The 26,351-nt window shown below is 37.7% G+C and overlaps 1 protein-coding gene across 2 annotated transcripts in view; it reads left to right on the top strand.

Moving 5' to 3' along the window:
• LOC106665815 overlaps window positions 1-26,351 on the top strand; it is a 115,272-nt gene that overhangs the window by 23,770 nt on the left and 65,151 nt on the right. For both annotated transcript variants that reach the window (XM_024229909.1, XM_014392557.2), the window contains exon 3: window positions 13,108-13,325. In XM_024229909.1, coding sequence (XP_024085677.1) covers window positions 13,108-13,325 — 218 coding nt within the window. The remainder of the gene's footprint in view (window positions 1-13,107; window positions 13,326-26,351) is intronic.

Here is a 26,351-nt window from a genome sequence, read left to right as displayed (position 1 = left end):
AATTTCAAGAATTTAAAGTCACTAGAGTGAACTTCTAGACATTAATAATTGGTCTCGTACAAAATAGAATTATATACTGATAAATAAAGAAGAAAATGAATTTAAAAACTACACGGTTATTACAATGAAAAATGCTACCCTAAGTTCCTCATTATTTCAGATTTCATTAAAGCAGATCCATCTATCTTTAGCAACAAATTAACATGAAGTCTTACCTCTAATGTTGGTGGTAGTAAATATGGAAATTTTTAAACTGCTTTTATAATGTTGCCATTAAATTAGTTACTCAAAAAAAAAAAAAAAAAAAAGAGTTGAGATATATCAAGGAAATTTCCCTATACTGTTTAATATATGGATTTTAATTAAAAAAAAAACTAAATTAAAGTGTTAATAGAGGGAATATATTAAAGTATTCAATTTCAAGTTACACCCACTGGCGTCCTTGTTAGTCTATTAATTTGATGATTTATGATTTTTGGTGTATCTCGTGAATTCTGTAATGACGCGAAGAATATCTGCTCACGAAAAGGAAAGTTTTGGAATTTTTGGTAAAATAGCTGGGTTGGGGGCCGCGGTTGCCGAGTGGTTAAGGCGTCAGACTTTCGGCTAGTAGATCCCGCTGTCGTGGGTTCGATCCCCACCGACGCCTGTGGACTTTTTCTGACGCCTAAGGGGACCGGTGGCTGCAATTGAAAGAAATTGACGCTGTACTCATCAATGGAAGGAGCGGGATCTCTCAGCGACCCTGAATTTGGTCCCCAACCCCCTTCAAAAATGAGTTTCTTCGATGGAAAAATACCGGGGGCTCAAATTCACACTTGTGTTGCGAGCACCCAAAAAATGGAGCCAGGGATAAAGTACAATAAGCTGTACAGCTGCAGTGCTCAGGAGGGAACTCCTCCAGTTTCTGATATCCATTGGAGGAAAAAAAATAGCTGGGTTGGGGGCCGCGGTAGCCGAGTGGTTAAGGCGTCAGACTCTCGGCTAGTAGATCCCGCTGTCGTGGGTTCGATCCCCACAGACGCCTGTGGACTTTTTCTGACGCCTAAGGGGACCGGTGGCTGCAATTGAAAGAAATTGACATGGCACTCATCAATGAAAAGAGCGGGATCAGATCTCAGCAGCCCTGAATTTGATCCCCAACCCCCTTCAAAAATGAGTTTCTTCGATGGAAAAATACCGGGGGCTCAAATTCACACTTGTGTTGCGAGCCCCCAAAAAATGGAGCCAGGGATAAAGTACAATAAGCTGTACAGCTGCAGTGCTCAGGAGGGAACTCCTCCAGTTCCTGATATCCATTGGAGGGAAAAAAAAATAGCTGGGTTACACATTTTGTAGCAGCCACAAACCTGTATTTCATAGATCCAGATCGGGTTAACGATCTGGCTATTAATGAAAATTTTGGATTGATAAATGAGAGTTTTTCCTAAAAGCCAATAAAGTTGTCGGTATTTAAGCTCCAGGTCCGTTTTTTAACTTCTTTTTTTCTACGCTTATTTCACAGTGTTTTTTGTCGGTAATATTTTTCCGTTTATATATATCTATTGCACTGTCTGTGATTTTCGATGTGCTAGAATAATGTGTTTACCCAGGCTCATTTATTTTAATTTTTTAATCTTTTATTCACTAGTCAATCTAGTTGTTCATATTTTGCTTGTTGTCGATACTTCAGTACTATTTTCCACTGACAGAAGTGTTATTCGGGAATGTGTGTTTTCTTCTGGTAAAAGCACCAATATAAAGCAGAAACAAGGTTGGTCCTAGGACGTCCCCGTGTGGAACACCAGCGTTTATTTCTAAACGCTCCGTGTTATTCGACCTTTTGCTTTGCGTAGTACGTACTGGATTGGAAAATGTTTTTTAATTTATGTATTATGCCTTCCAGAATTTAAAGAAGTCTTGAAATATGCCCACAAACACGAAGGAACCTGTATTTTTCTATTCTGAAGCTCTTTCTGTTATATCAGTAATTCTGTCGATTTTCAGTTCGAGTGTTTTGTTTTAAATTCAAGCCTGTTTCTATTCTTTCTTTATGAGAGGATTTAATCATTTGACCTTCCTGAAGAGTTTTGAAAGTATCTATATTGGTCTATATAACGAAATTTGAATTTAGTCTATATTAAAGTTTGTAATTCTGTAAATTCCGCCATTCCCAATTCCGCCAAATTCCAGATGAAGGGAAAATGTTTAACCTTACTACTGTATGAAATAAACGAGTTAGTTTTAAAACTATTTTTTTACAATATTTTACAGAATTTGTCTTGTCATGAGATGCGACTTTCTGGAGTTCATTTTTAATTTTATTTTATGATTTCTATTGTGACTTAATTTAATGAATTGATGAATTTTGTGACTTAACACTTAATTACTTTCTTTTCTATAGGTGCGATAATGTTTCAGATTGTATTTGGCTTAAATATTTGTTCTGGATAATTTGCAAAAACTTTATCTTTGTCGTGGTTGTCACGTGAAAAATTCACCGTTGAAATGTGCCAATACTTCTTTCCAAATTAATTCGATTTGCTTCTCGTTTTTTGTAAGATGAATAATTTCAACACTCCATGAATTTTAAATCAAAACAAATCTGTCTTAATAAATTTTAAAAAAATGAGCCAAACTGGTTCTAAGCCGAGTCGGTCAACGATGGACCGTGAAAGCGTGTGTGGACATATGAAGACCTTAATAATGCACATACATATTCTTAAAAAGTGCCATCTTGAAGGACATGCGATTAGCATACCTGGTAGCCTCATAGATTGAGTGTTTTTTAGAAGAAAGTGCGACTAGATTTAACTATATGCTAATGGTCGTAGAAAAAAAATCCGTTTTGAAACGTTTAGTTTTCTTATAAAACATTTTGTCTTAGCACATTTAAACGTTTTTATATGTCCTAATTAAAATTATTCATTTTATACAATTAAAAAATAACCTGCTTTAATATGTAAATAACTAAAATTTTTGACTTTTAATTCAAAATTAATCTTCCTAAAGACACGCAGACATTAAAAAATAGTTAAATATATTTATAAACTTATGTAAGAACTACCGATTTACAGTCTTTCTCGAACGAAAATGATAAAAAAATCTCCGGAATGATGATGATGAGACGATGAATTTATTCATGCATCGAAACAGGAGGATTGTTACTGATGAAATGAGATTGGTTTCACTCAATATTATTCAGACTCATAGAGCGAATGCGTTATTTCCCATCGCGCATTCATCAAATATACATTGCCTCGTTTTCTTAAAAGCCGTTTTTCTTTATGACAAAACAACCACATTTCGAGATATCAATCCTTATTATTATTAGTTTTAAAAAAATCCGAATTTAAACGGAACTTTTTCCGTCTAACATAATTTCTTGGATGTTATCATCATTAGTTAGTACAAAATGATATCTAATGTGACAAACAATAAGTCAAGGTTTTATCTGGATTAAATATATTTTTTACAATCAAAATATGAATGTAAAAGATTAAAATAGAGCTTTTTAAAGAAATTCAATATGTTGAAACTCAAGTAGTAAATATTTTTGGTCCTATGTCAGAAACAAACTGAAATTTAATGTTTTCCTTCTAATATCCACTTCTTCGATAAAGTTAGTAACTCTCCTAATACATCAGCCCAAAGTTTTAAACAATTAATAAATGAGATGGGAAGATATTTATTGGTCAAGCGGACCACGAAAACTAGTGAATTTAATAAGTTAAAATGAAGTATACTTCACTAAAGCTCTCCGTGGCCATTTCATTTTTCGCCGAGAATCCAATCCGATTACACGGCAGTTGAAAAATGGCAAAGAGGAGGGAAAATTCAAAGGTGGGGTTGAGATGGGAAGTTAGTGTCCGAGTGGATCGAGGTCACGATAGCTCAAGTGGTAGAATAGCGGCGTATCATGCCGAAGGTCGTGGGTTCGAATCCCGCTCGTGGCACTGACTTTTTTATCTCAACTAAAATCATTAATTAATTGAAAGATATTAATTGGTCAAGCGGACCACGAAACTAGTGAATTTAATGAGTTTTCAACAATGTTTTTTGTAAGGTCTTGGTTGAAATGAAAAAGTCAGTGTCACGAGCGGGATTCGAACCCACGTCCTTCGGCTAGATACGAACTGTATGAAAGTTTAGCATGTTTATGAAAGTGGTGGACAATGATTATATTACCACGATAGAAATAAAAGAAATTGAATCCTCAACCAGTTGGTCGACGTTTTCAAAACAAAGGATACAAATGCAATGAGAGATGCGGTATTGATAACCCCTAGCATTGATTATAAATCGTAGTAGAGAACTTAAGTTCTTTGTAGTTCATCCCTGTACCGAGAAATCGTAATGTGGTTGCCAACCTTTCATGTAGTAATGATTTCTCTCATGACTGTCTTTTGTTTTCTAATGAAGGTGGTAACAAGCTGGAGTAAATATAAATAAAACGTTAATCTTTTTTTTTTTTTTTTTTTTTTTGTAAGGCTTTGGTTGAAATGAAAAAATAGTGTCACGAGGGGAGGATTTGAATCCACGACATTCGGCTAAATACGCCTCTGCGCTAACCACTTGAGCTATCCTGACTTAACTCCCCATCTCAACCTACAACCTTTCGAATTTTCTCTCTTTTTGCCATTTTTTGGTGTCGGAGAGGATCGAAGTCACGATAGCTCAAGTGGTAGAGCAGCGGCGTATTTAGCCGTAGGCCATGGATTCAGATCCCGCTCGTGGCACTAGCTTTTTCATTTCAACCAAAACCTTACAAAAAAGATTAAATAATTGAAATAAGTAATTTGGTCAATAGAACACTAAATAAGACGTTTCATCCATCCTTAAATAGTTCCTCCAATCAGCGGGTTCAAGGGAAAGATCTTTCATCAAATTGATGTGGGTATTAAAGCTATTGTTCAGGAACCACTTCTTACACCATTTCCTCTTCGATTTTTTGCTTTTAATATGTAAATAAACAGAAGAGTAGCCCAAGAGATCGTCATCCATTTTGAGAAGGTAATTCACAGGTGGACGTTCGGGGCGTCTGTCTGTGGAGCTGTCGTGAATGCCCCTCAAATTTCAGGCACTACAAATGGAGCTGTACGTCTTGGCGCGGTTCCATTTGGAGTTATCGTGACTGGCCACCTTAATACTTAGTATTATATCATCCCTTGCCGGTCCGTGTTTGTTTTGAAAAGTTTAGAACAATTTATCTAAAAACTGTAGATCGAAAATGTATTCAGGTCATGCTTTTATGAATAATTCAGTTTCCCAATTTAACCGGTTAAACCTAGGTTTACCTTTTATTATTTCTTTATCCGCAAGATTTTCTAAATTAGGTATTCGATTTTTTACTTTATCGTGAGAAAGTATTTATATGCGTGAATGTGTATGTTGTAAAACAGTGTCGATAGCGGGATATGAAGTATCTACTTACCATAAAATCCCTTCAGGCTAGGTATTGTAAGTATAGTTGTCAATGTAATTAAGAAGGAGCGTAGTTAAGAATTAGTGATATAATGAGTGGGTTTGGATTAAAACTGTATGCTATCGATAGTCCCTTCAGCCTAACTTCGACGGTGGTTCGGATTAGACCAAGGTCTTTGACCCGAGTCCACCAACACACCAAAGTGTGTGATTCTGCTGTGCTCGGTTCTGTACAAAGTGCACAGATGGGCAGAATTGAGCCTATGCGTTTATGATTTTTTTCAACTCATAAGCCAAATTGGTCAGAACGGTCGGACAAGTGCCTAATATTTTTCGAACTAGTATCACCGAAAAAGAAAACTGTATTCACCTCTGTCTGTATTTACTTCCATATAGTTTTCGGTATTATAAGTATTTTTTAAAACTGAAATGTTATATTACTGTTTCGTCCGATCGACTCAAATCTTCTCTGACGTGAAACGTCATGCGTGAGATATTAGAGTTCGATACTCGTTCCTCACGCCGTAATGTAATCGTTCCTAAAATTAATAAAGAGCTAAGTTAGTAGAATTGGTAGGATTACTGAAATTAATTACTGTAGCACCCCCTACCACGACCGCAACCCTGAGAGGCAACTACCATGACTTTCTCTCGCCCTCCCCGGTAAGCCCTCCGACGCAGCCTCGTTTAATGTCTTAAACGACACTTGTTACCTAAGTGGGCCTAAGTGAGAGTAAATCAATTTTGAGGTTTTCAAGCTGTTATAGTTAGTTTCCCATGGTTAGTAGGATGGGTGCTTTAGGGTCAACGAGCGCGGTCGGGAACTCTAAAGGACCTCCGTCCCACCCTCTTCATAGAAATTAGTTGGCAAACATTGCATCTGTCCCTTCCAACTCGTTTAACTCTCGCGGTCCGACAGAATTGATCCTCTATTAAAACCCATAAAACGAGATTAACAACAGAGCCGTCCATTTGTATACGCCGTAAAATGGAAGGTTTTATCGCTTTTGGTATATATCAAGGTGGAATGGCCATAAAATGACATCTCTCCGTACACAGTCTTATCTAAATAATGCCAAAATTACGAGTAGACTAATAAAAACCTTGCGCAAAAGAACGGAAAAAATTGAATTGATGAGCCAAGTAACAAATCCAACAGTTTACACCATTTAGCTCCAGAGGCCAAAATGTTAAGAAAATATTGAAACATATTAAATTCACTAATTTCGTGGCCCGCTTGACCAATTAATATATTACAATTAATTAAGGTTTGTAATTGAGATAAAAAATTCAATGGCACGAGCGGGATTCGAACCCACGATCTTCGGCTTGATCCGCCGCTGCTCTACCACCTGAGCTATCGTGACCTCGATCCACTCGGACACTAACTTCCCATCTCAACCCCACTTTTTGAATTTTCCCTCCTTTTTGCCATTTTTCAAATGTCGTGTAATCGGATTGGATTCTCGACGACAAATGAAATGGCCACGGAGAGCTTTAGTGAAGTATACTTCATTTTAAATCATTAAATTCACTAATTTCGTGGCTTGACCAATTAATATATTACTGCTGCAAGTGTAAAAATTCAGGAGGACTTGAATTCAATTAGCTCCTGGACCACTAAAACTGGGCTTAACCTTATTGTAGAAAAGTCTCAGGCCATTGTGTTCGGATAACGTTCAGTCCTTCAATCCTATTTTTTTCAGGTAGGGTAGTGGAAAGTTGTTGGACCAGGAGGTTTGGTTGTATAGAAGGGGTATTGTGGAATTTCCGATGACGTGTTTTTACAATGTTTGAACGAATGGAAGATGGTGATCAGTGTGGATGGTTTATTGGAGATGTACAATTGACCATTACGGATTTTTCTTAGGATATGGATTGGAATGTTTGGTTGAGCCCAAAACTTCTATTCCATATGTCCATATCGGACGAATAAGAGTTGTGTAAATGGTCAGTTTACGGGTTTGTTGTTACCGGTTAGATGAGGTTAGGTGAGATCGTTGGTCGAGTAGTCTAAGTAAGAGTTTGTAACGGCAGTTTATGTCTTGTTAGATGAATGTGTGGATTTCTACGGATCCATGTCCATTCCCTGGTATCGTTGTCAGAAGTCGTATTAGTATCATTAAATCGTAATGAAGGACAAGTTATTTTCTTAGGGCGAACGTGACTTACACACTTTTGCTTTCTTCATTCTGGTTCTCCATTTGCGGGTACCAGTCTTCTAATAGGTTGAACTTGTACTTTGCAGATAGGAGCTTAAAACGGATGTGGTGGAGTGACAGGAGAGGTTCCCTGGTTGAACAAAAAACTTCCATTCCATAGGTCAATATCGGACGGATAAGAGTTGTGTAAATGGTCAGTTTCTTGTAACGGATTAGGTGAGGTTAGGTGAGATCGTTGGTCGAGTGAACCCAGAAGTGTTTGTAACGGCAGTTTATGTCTTGTCAGACAAGTGGTGGATTCGACGGATCCATTTCCATTCCCTCGTATCGTTGTCAGAAGTCGTATCAGTACCATTCAATCGTAATGAAGGACAAAGTAATTTTGTTAGGGCGAAAGTGACTTACATAATTTTGCTTTCGTTCGCTTTGGTTCTCCATCTACTGGTACCAGTCTTCTAATAGGTTGAGGTGACTTTGCTGATAAGAGGTTAAAAACGGATGGCGTGGAGTGACAAGAAAGGTTCCCTGGTTGAACCCAAAACTTCCATTCCATAGATCAATATCGGACGGATAAGAGTTGTGTAAATGGTCAGTTTCTTGTTACGGGTTAGATGAGGTTAGTAAACTCAGTAAGTGTTTGTGACGGCAGTTTATGTCATGTCATTTAATCGTGATAAAAGATAAAGTGATTTTCTTCATGCGAAAGTGACTCCAACACTTTCCCTTTAATTCACTTTGATTCTCCATCTGCGGTACCAGTCAGGGTGACTGCAGATAGGACATACAACGGATGGGGTGGAATGACAAGAGAGGATATCGGTGTCGTCGACAAATATGGAGATGGCGTTGTTTGGGAAGTAGAAATGTCAACAGTGTATATTGTAAAGATATTGAAATGTTAATAAATATATAAACCAAAGTTAAAACAAATTTTTATTTAGAAATCGTGAGATGCGGTCTGGTGTTATGTAGGTTTCAGAAAAACATTTTCTTTATCGTGTCAACGTTTCGATCTTTATTGAGATCATCTTCAGGGCTCGAAGTGTTCGTCTTCTGTGTAATTGTGCCATTATTGCGTGTCGTGTCGAGCCACTTTGATCCCTGAAGATGATCTCAATAAAGATCGAAACGTTGACACGATAAAGAAAATGTTTTTCTGAAACCTACATCATAAGATTTTGCAAATTTAATCATCTTTTTCTTTAAATCCACGGTTCGTAGCAATTCTTATCCAAAGGATGAAAAATTCTCCGTAGTGAAAATATTTTATTCAATTTTGTCTATTACATTGCGTTCGGGCCCATCATCAGAACTAAACATGGGAAACCTCATGTATGTCAAGAAATACATATAAGTAATAATATAGTACAAATACTTTGACCGAATCTAAAATTTTCTAGCATTGTATAAATTCATTTTTATCACATCCTACATGTATTTGAAAAATTTAAACAATGTTTATAAATCCCAGGCCCGGAAGATGATCTCAATAAAGATCGAAACGTTGGCACGGTAAAGAAAATGTTTTTATGAAACCTAGATCACACCAGACCGCATATCACGATTTCAAAATAAATATCGATTAACGGTCACTAATCACCACCCATTAAAACAAATTTTATCTGACCGTCTTTTTTTTTTTCATTTTTCATTGTCCTTAGCAATTTACATTTTTTTAACTTTTTTAGACAAATACTTAATTAAAAAACCTTAAACTTTCATTAATATATAACAATATATACAAATCAAGTATTACTACGAGTCGCTGGAATTATTTGTCTGTCAGTGTAGTTGCAAATGACAGGGAAAAGAGAAAATAATCATACACAGTGGAACTCTTCTAAGAAAGTCACATATTATAAATATTATTTGGAGATAGTGAGATGCGGTCTGATGTGACGTAAGTTTTAGAAAAACATTTCTTTTCCATGCCAACGTTTCGATCTTTATTGAGATCATCTTCAGGGCTCAAAGTGACATGACACGACACGCAATAACGGCACAATTACACATAATGCGAACACACAGCCCTGAAGATGATCTCAATAAAGATCGAAACGTTGGCACGGTAAAGGAAATGTTTTTCTGAAACCTACGTCACACCAGACCCCACCTCACGATTTCAAAATAAATATCGATTAACGGTCACTAATCACCACCCATTAAAACAAATTTTATCTGACCGTCTTTTTCTTCATTTTTCATTGTCCTTAGCAATTTACATTTTTTTAATTTTTTTAGACAAAAGACAATTAAAAAACCTTAAACTTTAATTAATATATAAAAATATATACAAATCAAGTTTTACTACGAGTCGCTGGAATTATTTGTCTGTCAGTGTAGTTGCAAATGACAGGGAAAAGAGAAAATAATCATACACTGTGGAACTCTTCTAAGAAAGTCACATATTATAAATATTATTTGGAGATAGTGAGATGCGGTCTGATGTGACGTAAGTTTTAGAAAAACATTTTCTTTATCGTGCCTACGTTTCGATCTTCATTGAGATCATCTTCAGAACCTTGTGTTGTCTGAATTTTGGCAAAAAAGTTCTCTGTTTGATAGCCGATGCAAATTTCTTCTCATTGTTGACGATGTCCTTCAGATTACTCTTTGCTTGGTGTCTTCGTGTAGTTGAAATCTGTTGATAGTTCTTCGTTCTTGTTCTCCTTTTTGTTGAAATGCAGGCAGAAGATGATCCCTGAAGATGATCTGAATAAAGATCGAAACGTTGGCACGATAAAGAAAATGTTTCGATCTTTATTGAGATCATCTTCAGGGCCGGGATTTATAAACATTGTTTAAATTTTACAAATACATTGAGGTTTTTAGTTGAGATAAAAAAGTCAATGTCAAGAACGGGATTCGAAACCACGATCTTCGGCTTGATGCGCCGCTGCTCTACCACTTGAGCTATCGTGACCTCGATCCTCTCGGACACCAACTTCCCATCTCAAACCCACCTTTTGAGTTTTCCCTCTTTTTTGCCATTTTTCAACGTTTTTCTAAAACCTACCTCACACCAGTCCAAATCTCACATTCTCCAAATAATCATTGGCTAACGTTCACTAATCACCACACATTATAAATACTGTCCAAATAAAAAGCGTATTAGAAAAGGATTTTTGTTGAATTGTACCGTTCGTCAACTGGGTTCAACCAGGGTGTTCTAAATCGTTTTAAACCAGAGCGGTGACGTGTTGCGCTTGCAGAAAGTGGAACGTTTTTACGGGTCAACCCTTGGGACTGTACCGGCCAGACGGGAGCTGTAAATTTTCGCAGTTTAACTCGGAACCCCGAGAAAACGGCAGTTTATAGCAGCCGAGTATTGACAGGGAGCCCTGGTAATTCACCCACTGGCCTGCCAGCCCTCGACCCTGTCACTGGTCGAAGTACTAAAAGGAGCCCTTTATTATCTTTAATCAATATTTCTCGATTCAATAAATGCCAGCTACACACACATCCGAGCGGATATTGTATAAAAACCGGGGGGGAAAAAATATAATCCGAGTGAAAAAAAATACAGTTATAGATTAGATTAAAGGCATTTCCTTTACAATTTTTTTTTATTTATAGATACTTATCATTATGATCACATATAAAACATTGTATTTTTAAGAGTTATCGTTTAAAATTTAAAAAAAAAAAAAACTACAGGATAAAATCAATTTTAAAAAGACTACACCGACAGGCAAAAATTTCCGCCCACTTGTAATATAACTCGATTTGTATATTTTTTTATATATTAATCAAATGTTCACGTTTTTTAACATTTAATAAATGAGACTTTGTCAAAAAAAAGTTCCAAAAAAAGAAAATTGCTAAGGAAAATGAAAAATAAAAAAGACGGACAATTTGTTTTAATTTTGTTTTAGATTTGTAATTAACATTTGAATATCGCGTATTTCCTCCTCTTGCCTTAATTACTCTCAAAAATGCGTCGGCATTCTTTCTACCAGTCTGGAAATGTTTCTTTGCTGGAGGTTAGCCTATTCTTCACGAAGAGTCCTTTCAAGATGGTGGAGTGTATCAAGAAGTGATGGACGTGCTCTTATTCGTCTTTTGAGGTTATCTCATAAATGTTAGATGGGATTCAAATTTAGAGAACGGGCTGGCCAACCTAAGACCCTGATGTTATGTTGTTGAAGGTAGGTTTGTACTGCGAGCAAGATGTGGACGGGCATTATCTTGCATTACGTTTTGTCACTGATTTCATCGAGGATAGGCAACGCATGATGTACCAAAATTTCATCCACATAGCGCGTGGTCGTGAAAGACCCTCCACGAACCAACTCTGTGCGCATCTCCTTTGAAATTCCCGTCCACACCATTATTACAACCGAACACACACTCATACGTTCTCAACGTTCGAGGAGCGTTGATGACGTTATATCATGACCTTCACCCATCGCCATTCACTCTAATAAATACATGCACTCAGACAGAACATATAGACACACAACACATAAGACATATTATACAATAAAAAACCCAATTCCCCTAAAAAGCGAAACAGGAGACCCAGAATCCCGTTGCTCAAGTACCATTTTAAGATTGGATGGCATGCCTACACAATTATTGAGCTACGTTGAAAAGTTTGGCTCTAGTAAAAATTACAAACTTCATACCTTTCATTTCGCTTACTCAACTGTTTCACGTCCATCTGAAGATCATAGAGCAAATCTGCACTCATTTGTAAAAGATACAGCAGATCAGTCTTCCAAAGACCAATGGTTGTGCTCACCGTGCCGTGCAGCTCTGTGTGTTCTGGTCAATTCTGGTCATCTCACGGTGTGAAACGCCATCGGTCCATAATGATTTAATCTTCTTAGAGCAGTCCTTTCAGAAATTTGGACACCTCGAACTTCTGGAGCTGATGAATCGCTTGAACAAAGCTAAGGTGGCGGTTTCGAACAAATCTTAAAATGAAAAAACGGTCATCCGGTCGTTCAGTTACCCGAGGGCGTACAGAACCGGGCCTTCTATGGTAGGACCCAGTTTCTCGAAAACGTCTGACCGCATCTCGCAGAGTTTCCTAGAGAACTCCGATGGCAATAGCCGCATACCTGATAGAACGTCCATCATCAATATGTGCCGCATCACGCGCAACATCCTCAGCACTAAGTGGCATTTTTAAGTTTAAAAACGGAAATTCAGAAAACAAAGGTGAAAACTAAACAGTTGATTACTTCAGAATACAAATGAGACTGAATAAACATTTTAAATCCGGTAAAAATTACTTAGAACTTAGAAAAAATCCTTTTTCCTTGTTTTGGATTAAGGATTAAGTGTGTTTACCTGTAACTGATATTCCCAGTTTAAAACATAGGATAAACACATATTTATTGATAAAAATAATGAGACAAATTAAGAGCAGAATTTTCTTTTATCGAGAAGATGAAAAAAAATCAGTTGGGTGGAACTTTTTGCTTGTCAGTGTATTAATATACTTAAAAAAAACTTGCGTAGTTAAATAAATTTAATTTTTTTTTGTACGTTGAAATCAGTCAGAATTGGAATGATAGTCCGTTGTTTGTTCCAGTACGTACTGCGAGAGGGTTTTTCGAGACTGCCGGCTCCAGACGTGCTACGTCCAGTCTCCAGCTTATCCAGGGATTTACCCGAGACACCTTCACTGCACATATAAGCTCAACACGAGGCAGCCTTTCATCAAACTGTACATCGAAAACGAAGAGTTCAACATCGACGGGCAGAGATGCGAGAACATAATGACGTGTCCGATGAGGCCTATTTCGTCAGGTAATTATAACTAAGAACAAGTGTTAGACGTATCGAGCACTTTTCTGCTCAAAAATACATTAGATCACGGTACGGTCTTAATAAAAGACTTAAGTTGCAACGTTTCGAACTATTTTAAGATCATCATCAGGGCAAAACAGTCTTAAATATGTCTACAAATTGACCTAATTATTCTATTCACAGACGATTTTTATTTTCGAAGTAGACCACCTCAGCTCTAACATATATATATATATANTTTGGCCAACCTCCATTAAGATGTTCTGATAGCATCTACCCACCAGAAGTTTGTCGGTGTTGAAATTACAGGCCTTGGTGTTCATATTAATTTGTACAGACTCCATCAAATTCAGTTTGGTTTGGCCTTTAACATGGCAAACTATTTTTCCATAATCGAAATTGAATCGGTGATCATTGTCCAATGCATGCCTAAGGGCTGTAGCTTCCCCATTTAGATTCCTCAAATCCTTTTTGTGTTGAGCCCATCGGTTTTTTAACTTTTGTTTGGTCTTACCCACGTAATCAACCCCACTCACATGGGACGCTGTATATTATATTGAACTGTTCCAACATTGGGATTTTGTCCTTTGTTTTTGGGAAAAACAAGTCTCCCAAGTAGCCAGTTGGCTGCAACCCTAATCTCCATTTGGGTGAGTTGTCCGGGTTGGTTTCTTTAAATGCTTTCTTTATTTTTTGTGTGAGACCAGGAGTGTATGGAAATGAGAAATTTTTTTTCCGGATCCAGTGGCTGCTGAGGCAACTGGTCGGCAGGGATGGCTAATTCAAGTGTGGGGGTCATAGCATCATTTCTTGCTCTTTTTATTAGGTGTGCACAATGTTCCTGGGGTATTCATTGGCTAATAGGATGTTTCTGACTAGATTGATGTTTTTTTTGGTGAAAATTTGGGCATGATTTTGGGCCCGCTGTATTAAGTTGTTGGCAGTGTTGATTTTTTGATAAGTGGGCAAAGAAGGAAAGTTTAAAATACATCCTGTTGATGTAGGTTTCTGATACCAATCCCATTTCAATTGGGGATCAATTAGCTGATTATCCAACGGCCACTAATACAATGACATGTCTATATTCTATTTACCCTTTCAAACACTACATTCATACACATAAATACATCCATACAGTACACTCATTCCGTTTGGTCGGTGGAGTACTTGATGTTCCTCCACCTACCTATACTCAAACTAACCTAGATTGGGGTCGATGGAGTACTTTTATAAATATTCCGCCATCGACCACGAACACACACTCATACGCTCTCAACATTCGAGGGGCGATGATGACGTTATATTTCACCCTCACCCCTCGCCATTCACGCTAATAAATACATGCACTCAGACACAACACATAACACATATTATATACAATAAAAAACCCCACCCCTAAAAAGCGGAAAAGAGGACCCCAGAAACCCGCTGCAATGCTCGAGTACCATTTTCTGACTGGATGACATTCCTACACGCTCCCTGTACGGAGCCAAGGCATGACATATTTCCAGTATGTGGGACATATCGAGCAATCTTTCTCGATATTTTCTATTAAAAGGGATAAACCTCCATATGTCATAATCCATCCTAAACCTTATAATATAAATATTAATCGATTATATTAATTAATGTAGTCTGCATAGGTGGTGATGAAGGCATTATGGAGCATTGGTAGGTCAGCAGTATAAATGATTTAAAAGATAGTAAAATAACAATATTTTTTTAGAAAATTGTTAACTAATAGTTATCTCATTTGTTAATTGCCTCCTTAGATACTTTAGATAAATTTTACGCAAACAAAATATTTAAAAAACGTAATTTTCATTCCACTCGCCTTCTTGGGTCTGTTCCTTGTCGTCTTAACATAAAGGCGACATTCATAAAAAGCTATGAAATCCCGCGCTTTTACACTCATTCCGTTTGGTCGGTGGAGTACTTGATGTTCCTCCACCGACCTATACTCAAACTAACCTAGATTGGGGTCGATAAAGTACTTTTATAAATATTCCGTCATCGACCCCGAACACACACTCATACGCTCTCAACTTCGAGGGCGATGATGACGTTATATTTCACCCTCACACCTCGCCATTCACGCTAATAAATACATGCACTCAGACACAACACATAACACATATTATATACAATAAAAAACCCCACCCCTAAAAAGCGGAAAAGAGGACCCCAGAAACCCGCTGCAATGCTCGAGTACCATTTTCTGACTGGATGACATTCCTACACGCTCCCTGTACGGAGCCAAGGCATGACATATTTCCAGTATGTGGGACACATCGAGCAATCTTTCTCGATATTTTGTCTTAAAAGGGATAAACCTCCACATGTCATAATCCATCCTAAACCCTGTAATATAAATATTAATTGATTATATTAATTAATGTAGTCTGCATAGTTGGTGATGAAGGCATTATGGAGCATTGGTAGGTCAGCAGTATAAATGATTTAAATGATAATAAAATAACAATATTTTTTTAGAAAATTGTTAACTAATACATATCTCATTTGTTAGTAGCCTACTTAGATACTTTAGATAAATTTTACGCAAACAAAATATTTAAAAAACGTAATTTTCATTCCACTCGCCTTCTTGGGTCTGTTCTTTGTCGTCTTAACATAAAGGCGACATTCATAAAAAGCTATGAAATCCCACGCTTTTACTGCTAGTTAGATCTCTTTATCTCAAAGTCGGTTCGTTAGAGATAGTCGAAAAGGTTTATAAGTCTATCTGAGCCCGTAGAGCGCCCTTTATAGGAGCATGGGCCCGACGTAGTGCCTCTCTCTCTGTCTTCCCTCTCTCTTTCTCTTTGATGTTTAGTTAAGCCTTTGCCCGGATGAAGAATGGCTGTTCTGAAAGAGAAGTCTTGCCGTGCGGGGATCTCTCAATCTGTTTGAGCGTTTCAACCTTTTAGCCTTCGCCCGGACGCAAATCACTTTGGCCCCGAATGAGCTGCCCCTAAAGTCCACTACTCACAAAACCCAAAAAAGGGAGGATATTAAAGATTTCCTTTTGAGTCGATCGTTTGTTCCACGGCTCAATGGAAAGCATTATTTCCTTAAGGGTCTCTCGCAATTTAGGACCAGTAATGGAAGTGAAAGGGTCATTTGTTCAAAGGAAATAATACCATCTGAGAAACCTATTTAAGTTTTATTTAAATATGATTTCGACAAGGCAAACTGAAGTACACTCATCAGTTAATTAATTTAGTGTAATTACACACTAATTATGAAATTCAATATTAAAGTGCTGATGATTCTAATTTTGTGTATTCAATTTATTCATGCGTTTTTATATAAAATTACTTTTTTTAACAGTATTTACTTTTCTACTATAAATAAAATTTCTAACATTTACAAATTGAAAAAATAGTAAGGCAAAATCTAAAACTATTTGGCACTAGGGCTTGAAAAATTACCAAGTGGGGACATTTCTAGTGTCTATGTGCTATGACTCGCTGCCCAACAGGTCGCGAAGCCACTGCCCTTTCAATCTCTTTGGAGGAGTATTGGGGATAATTCGGGATGTCAACTTTAAAACTAAAGAATCGGGGTGTACTGTAAGGTACTTGTGAACTTTTACTTATCGGGGATTTTATGACATCTCTGAAGGAATTTTAAGGATTGTGTGGTTTGATAAGCTGAAAGGAGCATTTACTATTTTTCGCAGGATTTTGGATGGGGCAGTCTGGACACGATGATAATTGGAATGTTTGATTAAACCCAGTTCAACACCGTATGTCCAAATGTTAATTATTGACTCGTATACCAGTATTTCGTTTTCAAACGTCAATTTTGATCGTTTGTCTAAGCCGTTTGCACCGTCTAGTCAGTTCTTGCTTTTTTAGCCTTGTATGACGATTTCGAGTTTTCTTTTGTCGATTTACAGCCCAAGGTAGCGAACTTGGTTGACTATAGGAAGGGATATGTGATGTAGGTGGCATTGTTTCACGTCAGAAGTTAAAGGTTATATGTTGGCTTTATTTAAATGAAAAATAGCGAAAGGATTTAATGGCCAGAGATGCCACAGTTGACGGGGAGTTTCATGAAATCAAGCTGCCCAAAGCGGACACTAAACGCCTGTTGAACCCAAAATGGATGGAAATATGGCTTTCATGGGATGGTAATAGATCGGTCAGCCAATACGAAAGCCGAATTGGAACGTAAAGGGACTAATGCGGTGGAACACCTAAGTGGCTGGTGTAGAGGAGTAAAACTACAGCTGGCACCGGACAAGACGTCGCTCATGCTCCTAAAAGGAACACTAAATATGCGCTCCCCGCCTGTTATCAGAGTGGATGGTCGGACAATAAAAAGCCCACCAGATATTACATACCTAGGCATCAAGATGTCCGCTGGTTTGAGATTCGGGCCTAACGCTGGATACATCAGGGACAAGATACCGGGTAGAGTGGCCGCAATTAGATCTCTGTGTGGCGCGACGTGGGGCATATCATATGGAACCAGGCAAACCTACTACAAAGCCCTATGTGAAACGGTATTGTTGTACGCTGCACCTGCTTGGATTGGAAGGCTGAGGGCGCCTGAGTGGGCCAAACTAGTTAGCGCTCAGAGGGCTGCTCTGCTGGCGGTCACACAAGCGTATAGAACTGTATCTACGGACGCCTTGCTGGTGATGGCTGGCAGACCACCCCTCGACGTTCTAGCACGAGCAACGTGTGCGGCGTGGGAATTACAGAATGGCTGCACCCCGCGTTTGCCCGTTAGCACAGTTAGTGAAACAAAGGCATGGATGATTGAAGAGTGGCAGCAAAGGTGGAATACCAGCATTAAAGGGAGGTACATCTACAGACTACTACCCAGCATTGAAAGGAGACTGGAGATGAAGCATATGAAAGTAGACCATTTCATCTCGCAGTTGTTGTCAGGCCACGGAGACTTCGCCCACAAACTGCATTCCTTTAACCTAAGGACAGACCCATTCTGCCAGTGTGGCAATCATGAAACTGCAGAACATGTCATACTAACATGCCCCCAGTATGAAGTAACCCGCGAAAGGTGGAGGCTAGAAACCAATACGCTGGCATCTGACATGGACAGTTTACAAAAAGCATTAAGCACACCAGCCGGCTTCAAATCGACGGTAACATTTTGGATGACGTCATGAGGAAGAAAGGTTAGCAAGCATAAACAAATATTTGCCGAACAAAGATAATAGCTTCCGACTGGCCCTTCCCCACACCATTGCCGGACGCCTCCGCGTGGCCCATCCTGGGAACGCCACTCTGGCGTTGCTAAGTTCGGGCGGGGAAGTGAGCCTCGACCGCTAGGCGATGAATATTAATGATCTGTAAAGCTCTATCTAGGGCCAAGGAACATACTTGCATATAGAAAGACCTAGCGGTAATAGATCGGGAGGTTTGATCTATAAATCCCGGTTCTCACAACTAAACCGTATAACTTGGTTTTCGGGCAGGAAAGGAAGTAAAAATTTCTTCGCTACGCTAACTCGAATCAGGTCAAACCACTTAATATTTGGCTCCTACTTAAACAAGATTAATCTCAGAACATCCGCTAACTGCGCGACGTGTGATGAGCCTGAAAATATCAATCATATTGTCCTGATCTGTTCGGAATATGAGAAGGAAAGAAAGATATTTTTTGATCAGTTGATGCTCCTGAAGGAGGTTAACAAGCCATTCAGTTTGGAGAGCCTGATAGGTTCAGAACATGAAGAGACGTATAATCTACTTTATCTGTATCTGCAGGATTGCAATAAGGAGTGCTGAATTTTGAGAGTGTCGGGAGGGGGCTGGCCGGGGTCCCGCATGCTGGGCGCGGGCGGTCCGGCCGGGGTTGTCTTTGGAGGGTGTCACGGCGTCATGGGTGGTTTTGCCCCGGGCAGTGGGGAGATGTGAACTTTTCCAGGAGCATCTGCTGCTTTGTAAGGTTTTTATTCACATCTTCCTGATACGCCTGACAAGGGAGAAGATTTTCCTCGAATAAAGACAAAAAGGACGCAGCGACGCTAGTGAGAGTCCCCTCGACGGCTCTCCGGTTGGCTTGCTGAGTGGCCTGGGCTGGTTTCCGATCGGCGCATTTTAAATGCCTGTAGTATGACTGGATACCTGACAGTGAAGCCAAAAGAAACAAAAAATAGCAAAGCCAGAAGGCAGTAGCTGCCACAGGAAAAAAAGCTTCACAGCTTCAGGGGAGGTTTACAAATACAAGGCAAAGAGGGTTTCGAACTGTATGCAGGCCCTGGCGGAAGTCAGCGACACTAATGACCTGACCCTGACATGGGTCCCTTGACATTCCGGGCATAGAGGCAACGAAAAGGTTGACATGCTGGCCAAAAAGGGAGCCAACGTGGACTCTCTGGGCCCAGAACCAGCCTGCCACAAAAGAGGATCTTAAACTGGATCCTTAATTAGTCCAAAACCTAGTGGAACAATACCACAGGCATGAGGCACGCGAAGGAATTCATAGAAGGATCATCCGCAAAACTTACAAAAGAACTACCGTAAGGCAACCGCAACCGAACCACGATTCTGGTTGGGCTCCTGACAGGAAGAAAGCCCATGCATCGGATAGGAGTGCAGATAAGAGAAACACTGTGCTGAGAGTGCCAGGTAGAGGAGGAGACCGCAGAACACATTCTATGTTCCTATGAAGTTCTATGTAGGTGCAAGTTCTTACAAATAGGACATGAAAAAACACAAGCAAGTTTCTACACCAAGGAACCGCTGGCAAAGTTGTGGAGTCTGGTTAATAGCCTGGAGCTGGCCAGTGAGTTATAATTAACAGAGGAGCACAATAGATCTATTCAGTTCGAGGTGCAGTAAGCCTTGTGGCCGCCTCTTTTATCCCTTATCCCTTCATAGTCTAAGGGTTAATTTTTTACAATTTGTTAAATTTAAGCTTACTGCAAAGAAGTCTCCCGTTGTCGGTTCCCTCTTTCCTAGGAAATAGAGAAAGAACTCGCTACGCCCTTCTATTTTTTCCAGAATAAATGTTAAAAAATGAGTTAATAATATATAGACAATAAAGAAATAAGTGAAATATAATTTTTATATTCGATTACTTCGGAAAGAAATATTTTTTTTAGAGGATATCCAAGATCGTTGGGTATAAAACTCTCCAACGCAAACCCCTTGAAAGCTTTTTATTTTTCATCTTTTTTGACGAAATCATTTAAGGCTGGTGGTCATCCTTGTGGAAAGGAGGATCTCAAGCGTTCTCTTTGTTCCGCGTATCGTGCAAAGACGAAAAGGTTTGAACTTTTAAAAATACTGCTGAAAGATCCATGGCCTGTCGGAAATTTGGGTTTATCCTCTGCTCTACATTTGTAAAATATTCATAGGGTAATTGACAATTCGGAACTATTTTGCCAATCGCTCAACATTTTTCTATTTAAGGAAAACTTCTTCGTGGGTTCGACCACCGTTAACCGAGGCCAATTTTTTCATCTTTACGGTTCCCTTATTAATTCAACGCATTGTCAATTGCACATACGGTTTCCTCGGCTGATAAGGCTTCAGAAAAAAAATGTGTTCATAGTTTTAGTTGATTTCTTCTTTTTTCCACATGAAATTTTATCAATTTTATTTTGTAGGTTTAGTTTTTCAAAAATTATCATTTGTTTCTTTTTATTTAAAACTTTATTTTTCTTTTTTTTATAGTAACGCGTTCCTTGCAATTCGGTCATCTTCTGGAAATTTTGTTACGTGCTATTTTCCGCATAAATTTTTGACGTCCATGTCGGTATGATGACCAGAAAATTAACAATCAGCTCGAAACGTCGACACTACTGCAAAACAGAGAAAAATTTAAAGATTTAAATTAAAAGAATCACATTCATTATTGGAAAACTTACCCTTAATAAAAAATAAAAAAAACTATATTCCAAAAAGCTGTTTGATTTTTGAGTTCTGTAACAATTACAATTAAATTTTGGACGGGTGTTAACGGTTGGGATGGTAAGAAAAAAGAACACGCAGAATCTGGTGAATTACAAATATTATTAGAATTTACCTAACAAGAGCTAGAAGGAAATGCTGGCAAGCACACGACCCTATTTATTATGCGCTATTATTTTGATGTCCTTTTAAAGGGCTACGCGACAGATACAGCGCACAGTGGGGCAAAGGCGACAAAAAATCGATTTCCCAAAAAATGAAATTTTGATAATCCAATTCACTTTTTTTAAAGGATTTATGCCAGAGAATAACGATGTAATAATGTTTTTAAGTTAATTAATCTTTAAGTAAGGTATTGCTTGAGATAAAAAGTCAGTGTCACGAGCGTGATTCGAACCCACGACCTTCGGCTAAATACGCCGCTGCTCTACCACTTCAGCTATCATAACTTCAAACCATTTAGGACCCCACTTTCCATCTCAACCCCACCTTTTTGAATTGTCCTTACTTTTTGCCATTTTTCAAAACTCGTGTAATCTATTTGATTCTCGGCGATAAATGAAATGGCCACGGAGAGCTTTGGTGAAGTATATTTTATTTTGGTTATCAAATCGATTAAGTTTCATGGTTCGATTGACCAAATAAATTCTTTTCAATTAATTAATCTTTAAGTAAGTATTGGTTGAGATAAATGGCTTGAAATAGGTTGAGATAGGTTTGAAAAAGCTCAAGTGGTTCGAGCAGTGGCGTATTGAGCCGAAGGACGTGCGTTCGAATCCCCCTCGAGGCACTGACTTTTTATCTCAACCAATACCTTACTTAAAGATTAATTAATTGAAAAGAATTTATTTGGTAATCGGACTACGAAACCCAATGTTTTTAAGGTTCAAAATTCATCAAAACCAATAATCACTGCTGAAACCTGAAAATTATCAATTTTGCGATATGTATACAGCAATTCTTTGAGCATAACCCTCCACGCTTCGTCGTAAAAATTCATTCACTCTAATTTCCTATTATGAACAACCCAAGAACGGCATAAAGGCAAAAATTCAACGTTGGAATTGAATCAGGCGGGTTAGTTGAGGTTACCCTCGACCCACCGGCAAAATTCGGTTTTTTTGGACATTCAACAAAGCTACGTTGTTCTTTGCTTTGGCACCGTCTTTTTTCGTTTCTAAAACATCGAATCATTATCGCGTTTTAGCTGCCTATTCCTGCCTATCTAATTGCAGCACTGTTTCAAATCGAGCTACTTAGCCTAAAAGCTCGAAAATATAATAAATTCTACCACTTTCTGTTTAGTTGAAGGAGTGTGCCTTAACGGTTACTGTTCTTTTGCTGTGTAGAATCCGAATCAGATGTAACACGAAACGTTGTTTTTTACTAATAAGGTATATCTATAAAGGGTCACAATCTTTTGTTTCATTCCGGACGAGGTGGAAAAAGTTGTTGACATGTGTTTTAGGTACATAAATATAGTTATTAGTTTTTAGTTTATAGTTATTACGTCAGTTCAGTTTTATTTATTATACATTCTTGGAATAAAAAATCATTTTAATCAATCAGTATATCGATTTTAATAGTTTTCACAAAGACAGATAAGTGCAATACCGTATATTCACTGCAGAAAGCCTTTCCCTGATAATTTTTAAATTTGGAAATTATGCAATTTTAATAACTACGTAAAATTTTAATAATTTCATTTAAAAAAGCTTGTGTACTACTCTAACAGAAATTGAACAAACAATTAAAATGATGAACATTGGAAAGCCCTCGAGTTCAGTTCGCATTTTGACAATTTTCAGTGAGAAATTTATTGAGAAAATTTAGAAAAACGTGAGCTTAATTTTGGTTATACTAAAAGGAGATTTTTAATGATTTACTTGCGCAAAAAGCAACTTAATGCCTTTTTTATAGTTATATTGCTGATCAGCAACAAATTTCCTGTAAGGATAGAGGTTTTCAATATTTGTTCTTATTCCATGTATGTCTAGAGGTCGTAATTGACCATATTAATTATTCAAAGTAATTATTCTTTCTATCTGAAGTATTAAACACATTTCTCATGTCCGATAACTTCATAATAGCTTTCAAAAATTATAAAACAATTCAAACACTTTTTTCCAAAATTAAAGATCCCACACCAATAACAAATAAATCTGACGTAATCTACAAGATCAACTGTTTAAACTGTCCGGCAACTTACATCGGTCTTACATCCCAATATCTGGACAAGAGAGCAAATCAACATATCTATGATTGCAAAAAACCCAAGCAAAATCCTACAGCACTTGCTACCCACCATTTTGAACACCAACACAATTTTGCCTTCAAAAATCCAAACATATTACATACAGAACAAAACAAATATAAACGTAATTTCTTAGAAATGGTTTATATCAACAGAGATAAACACAGCATTAATTACAGAACAAAACAAACCTAAACGTAATTTCTTAGAAATGGTTTATATCAACAGAGATAAACACAGCATCAATTACAGAACAGATACATGTAAACTCAGTCGCAGCTACGCCAATATCATTAATCAAATTTAATACAGATAACATACCTATATCATCTCATCAAACACATCAAATATTTTTCACATAGTCTAATTTCCCAACAATTTAGCTTTCCTTATCCTATTTTATCCCTTTCTATATAATCCTGAAAGGATAATCTGGCCGAACCATTACCAACAATTTTTTTTCCTTCGTCGGCTCTTTTCACCTCAAAGAAGCCGACGCCTTATACAAAAAAGTCTTTTCTATACCGACTTCCTTCCACACCCCTTCAAAATCCAACATATATAAACATAAAACAGCAATACCTCACTGGCACTCTCAACACCACACGCAAAAATGGCACAATTACACAGAACACAAACCATTTGAGTGAGTAGAAATACTTTGATTGAATATATAAAATTTTAAAAAATATATATAATTTTGCATTGTATAAATTCACCCTTCTACATCCAAAATGTAATTGTTATATGTAAACAATGTTTGTAAATCCCAAGCCCTGAAGATGATCTCAATAAAGATCGAAACGTTGGTACAATAAAGAAAATGTTTTTCTGAAACCTACATCACACCAGACCGCATCTCACGATTTCTAAATAAATATCTACCTCAAGTCTTGGTTGAGATGAAAAGTTCGTGTCACGGGAGGATTCGTACCTACGACCTCGGCACAATACGCCACCGTTCTAACCTCTTGAGCTTCGATCCACCGGGACACCACCAAATCATCGATTCATCTCAAATTAATATAAAAAGAAGAATTATTTGAAATGATTAATATGGTTAAGTATAACCACTAAACCTGGATTAATCTAAAGAAGTTATTACTTATAAGTTATAAGCTCTCTGGGGCCACTTCATAAATCGCTGAGAATCAAATCCTGATTACACGACTTTAAAAAAAAAAAAAGGTTGGTAGTTGGTAGACGACCAAAACCTATCTCAAGGGGAATGTAGTCAGGATAATTCAAGTGGTTAAAGCTGCGGCGTATTGAACCGAAGTTCATGGGTTTGAATCCCGCTCGTGACATTAGCTTTTTTATCTCTGCCAAGACCTTAGATAAAATGAATAATTTTTTTTTCTTACCTTATTTACTCTTCATGTTTCAACATTCCATGAATATTAGTAATTCAGCTACAATTATTGTCAGTGAGTCCTTCAGAGTCAATACGTCAGATGGTTTTTTGCACCGTGTAAACGTTGTCTTCCGTCCACAATTTTGGACGGTTTGCTCTAATCCAATCTATTCGCAGTTTTATTAAATTCAGGGTATAGAAAAACATACCCATGGTGATTACTGGTTCCATTTTTGATTTTGGTCCACAATTTTGAACAGTTTACAATTGATTTGAGAAAAATTGGAATGGATTGACCTCGCTGAAAAATCTAAACAAACAAAATTTATGGAAGTTGCCTCAAACGGCTTGAGTGTTATTGAATTTTTTGCGTTTTGGCCCCACTGTGCGTCGTCTCGGAATTTCAATGTTGATAACTTTACTACTTTTCGTGGTCCGTTTGACCAATTAATATCTTTCAATTAATTAGGTTTTTAGTTGAGATAAAGTCGGCGTCACGAGCGGGATTCGAACCCACGACCTTCGGCTAGATACGCCGCTGCTCTACCACTTGAACTATCTTGACTTCAATCCACTCGGACATTGAATTTTCCCTCTCCCAAAAGGTGGGGGTTGAGATGTGATTTGATGTCCGAGTGAATCAAAGTGACACTGACTTTTTTATCTCAACTAAAAACCTTAATTAATTGAAAAATATTGAGAACCTTCAGCTACGACTACCCTATTACATGACGACAATTACACTCTTAGCCAGCACTTCTAAAATTATGTACAAGAAAAAGGAAAGGTCTCTAAGTAAATACTTTCATTTTGAGCAACTGAGGTTAAATTATTAATTCTTGCACTTATAGCGTAACGATAAACAGCAATTGTAAACAAAATTAATTGTGTATTAAAAGATGGAGTGTAATCGATTGAAATCGAACACTCTCGGAAGAAACTTTCCTGCTTTTTTAAAGTGCTCTTAATTTAGTTAAGTGGCCGGTCGCAAATTAATTTCTAAGGATATAAATGAATATAAAAATTCTTGTCCTTCAGGGTCGAAAAGTTCTAAAATTCTATTTAAAACTCTCAGCGATCCATCATCAGCCTGGCAGCGGGGAAGATGTAGTAATTACACTTTCCTCACAAAGTTTTCTCATTAATTTAAATACGAGAATATACACGTTAATAACTGGCAGGCCGGAATACCCTCCCCGGCTCCCCACACGTAAACGCGTTAAAATTACGCCGTGATTTATGAACCATAATTCGTTATCAATATTAATAACTCTATTTAACAGAGGCATTCGAACGAGGGGAGGTTGCCCAATTTCCAGAATACATTTCGTCTTTTATTTAATCGGCCGGGAGAAGGAAACGTAAGTTTTTCTTGTGAATCTCCTTGGAAAATAAATCCGAAACTGAAAGTTTCACGGTGGGCGGCCTTTGAATTAATACCCGGGAGAGTTTTTTTTTTTTTTTTTTTTCTCTCGGTGGGAATGGTTTCATGGGATAAAACCCTCCCTCGTTGTATCATTATTCTC

Source organism: Cimex lectularius, unplaced genomic scaffold, assembly GCF_000648675.2.
Source record: "Cimex lectularius strain Harlan isolate CLEC.00 unplaced genomic scaffold, Clec_2.1 scaffold250, whole genome shotgun sequence".
Taxonomy (NCBI): Eukaryota; Metazoa; Arthropoda; class Insecta; order Hemiptera; family Cimicidae; genus Cimex; species Cimex lectularius.
Note: the sequence above shows the minus strand (reverse complement) of the source record. Positions and strands in the feature narration are given on the sequence as shown.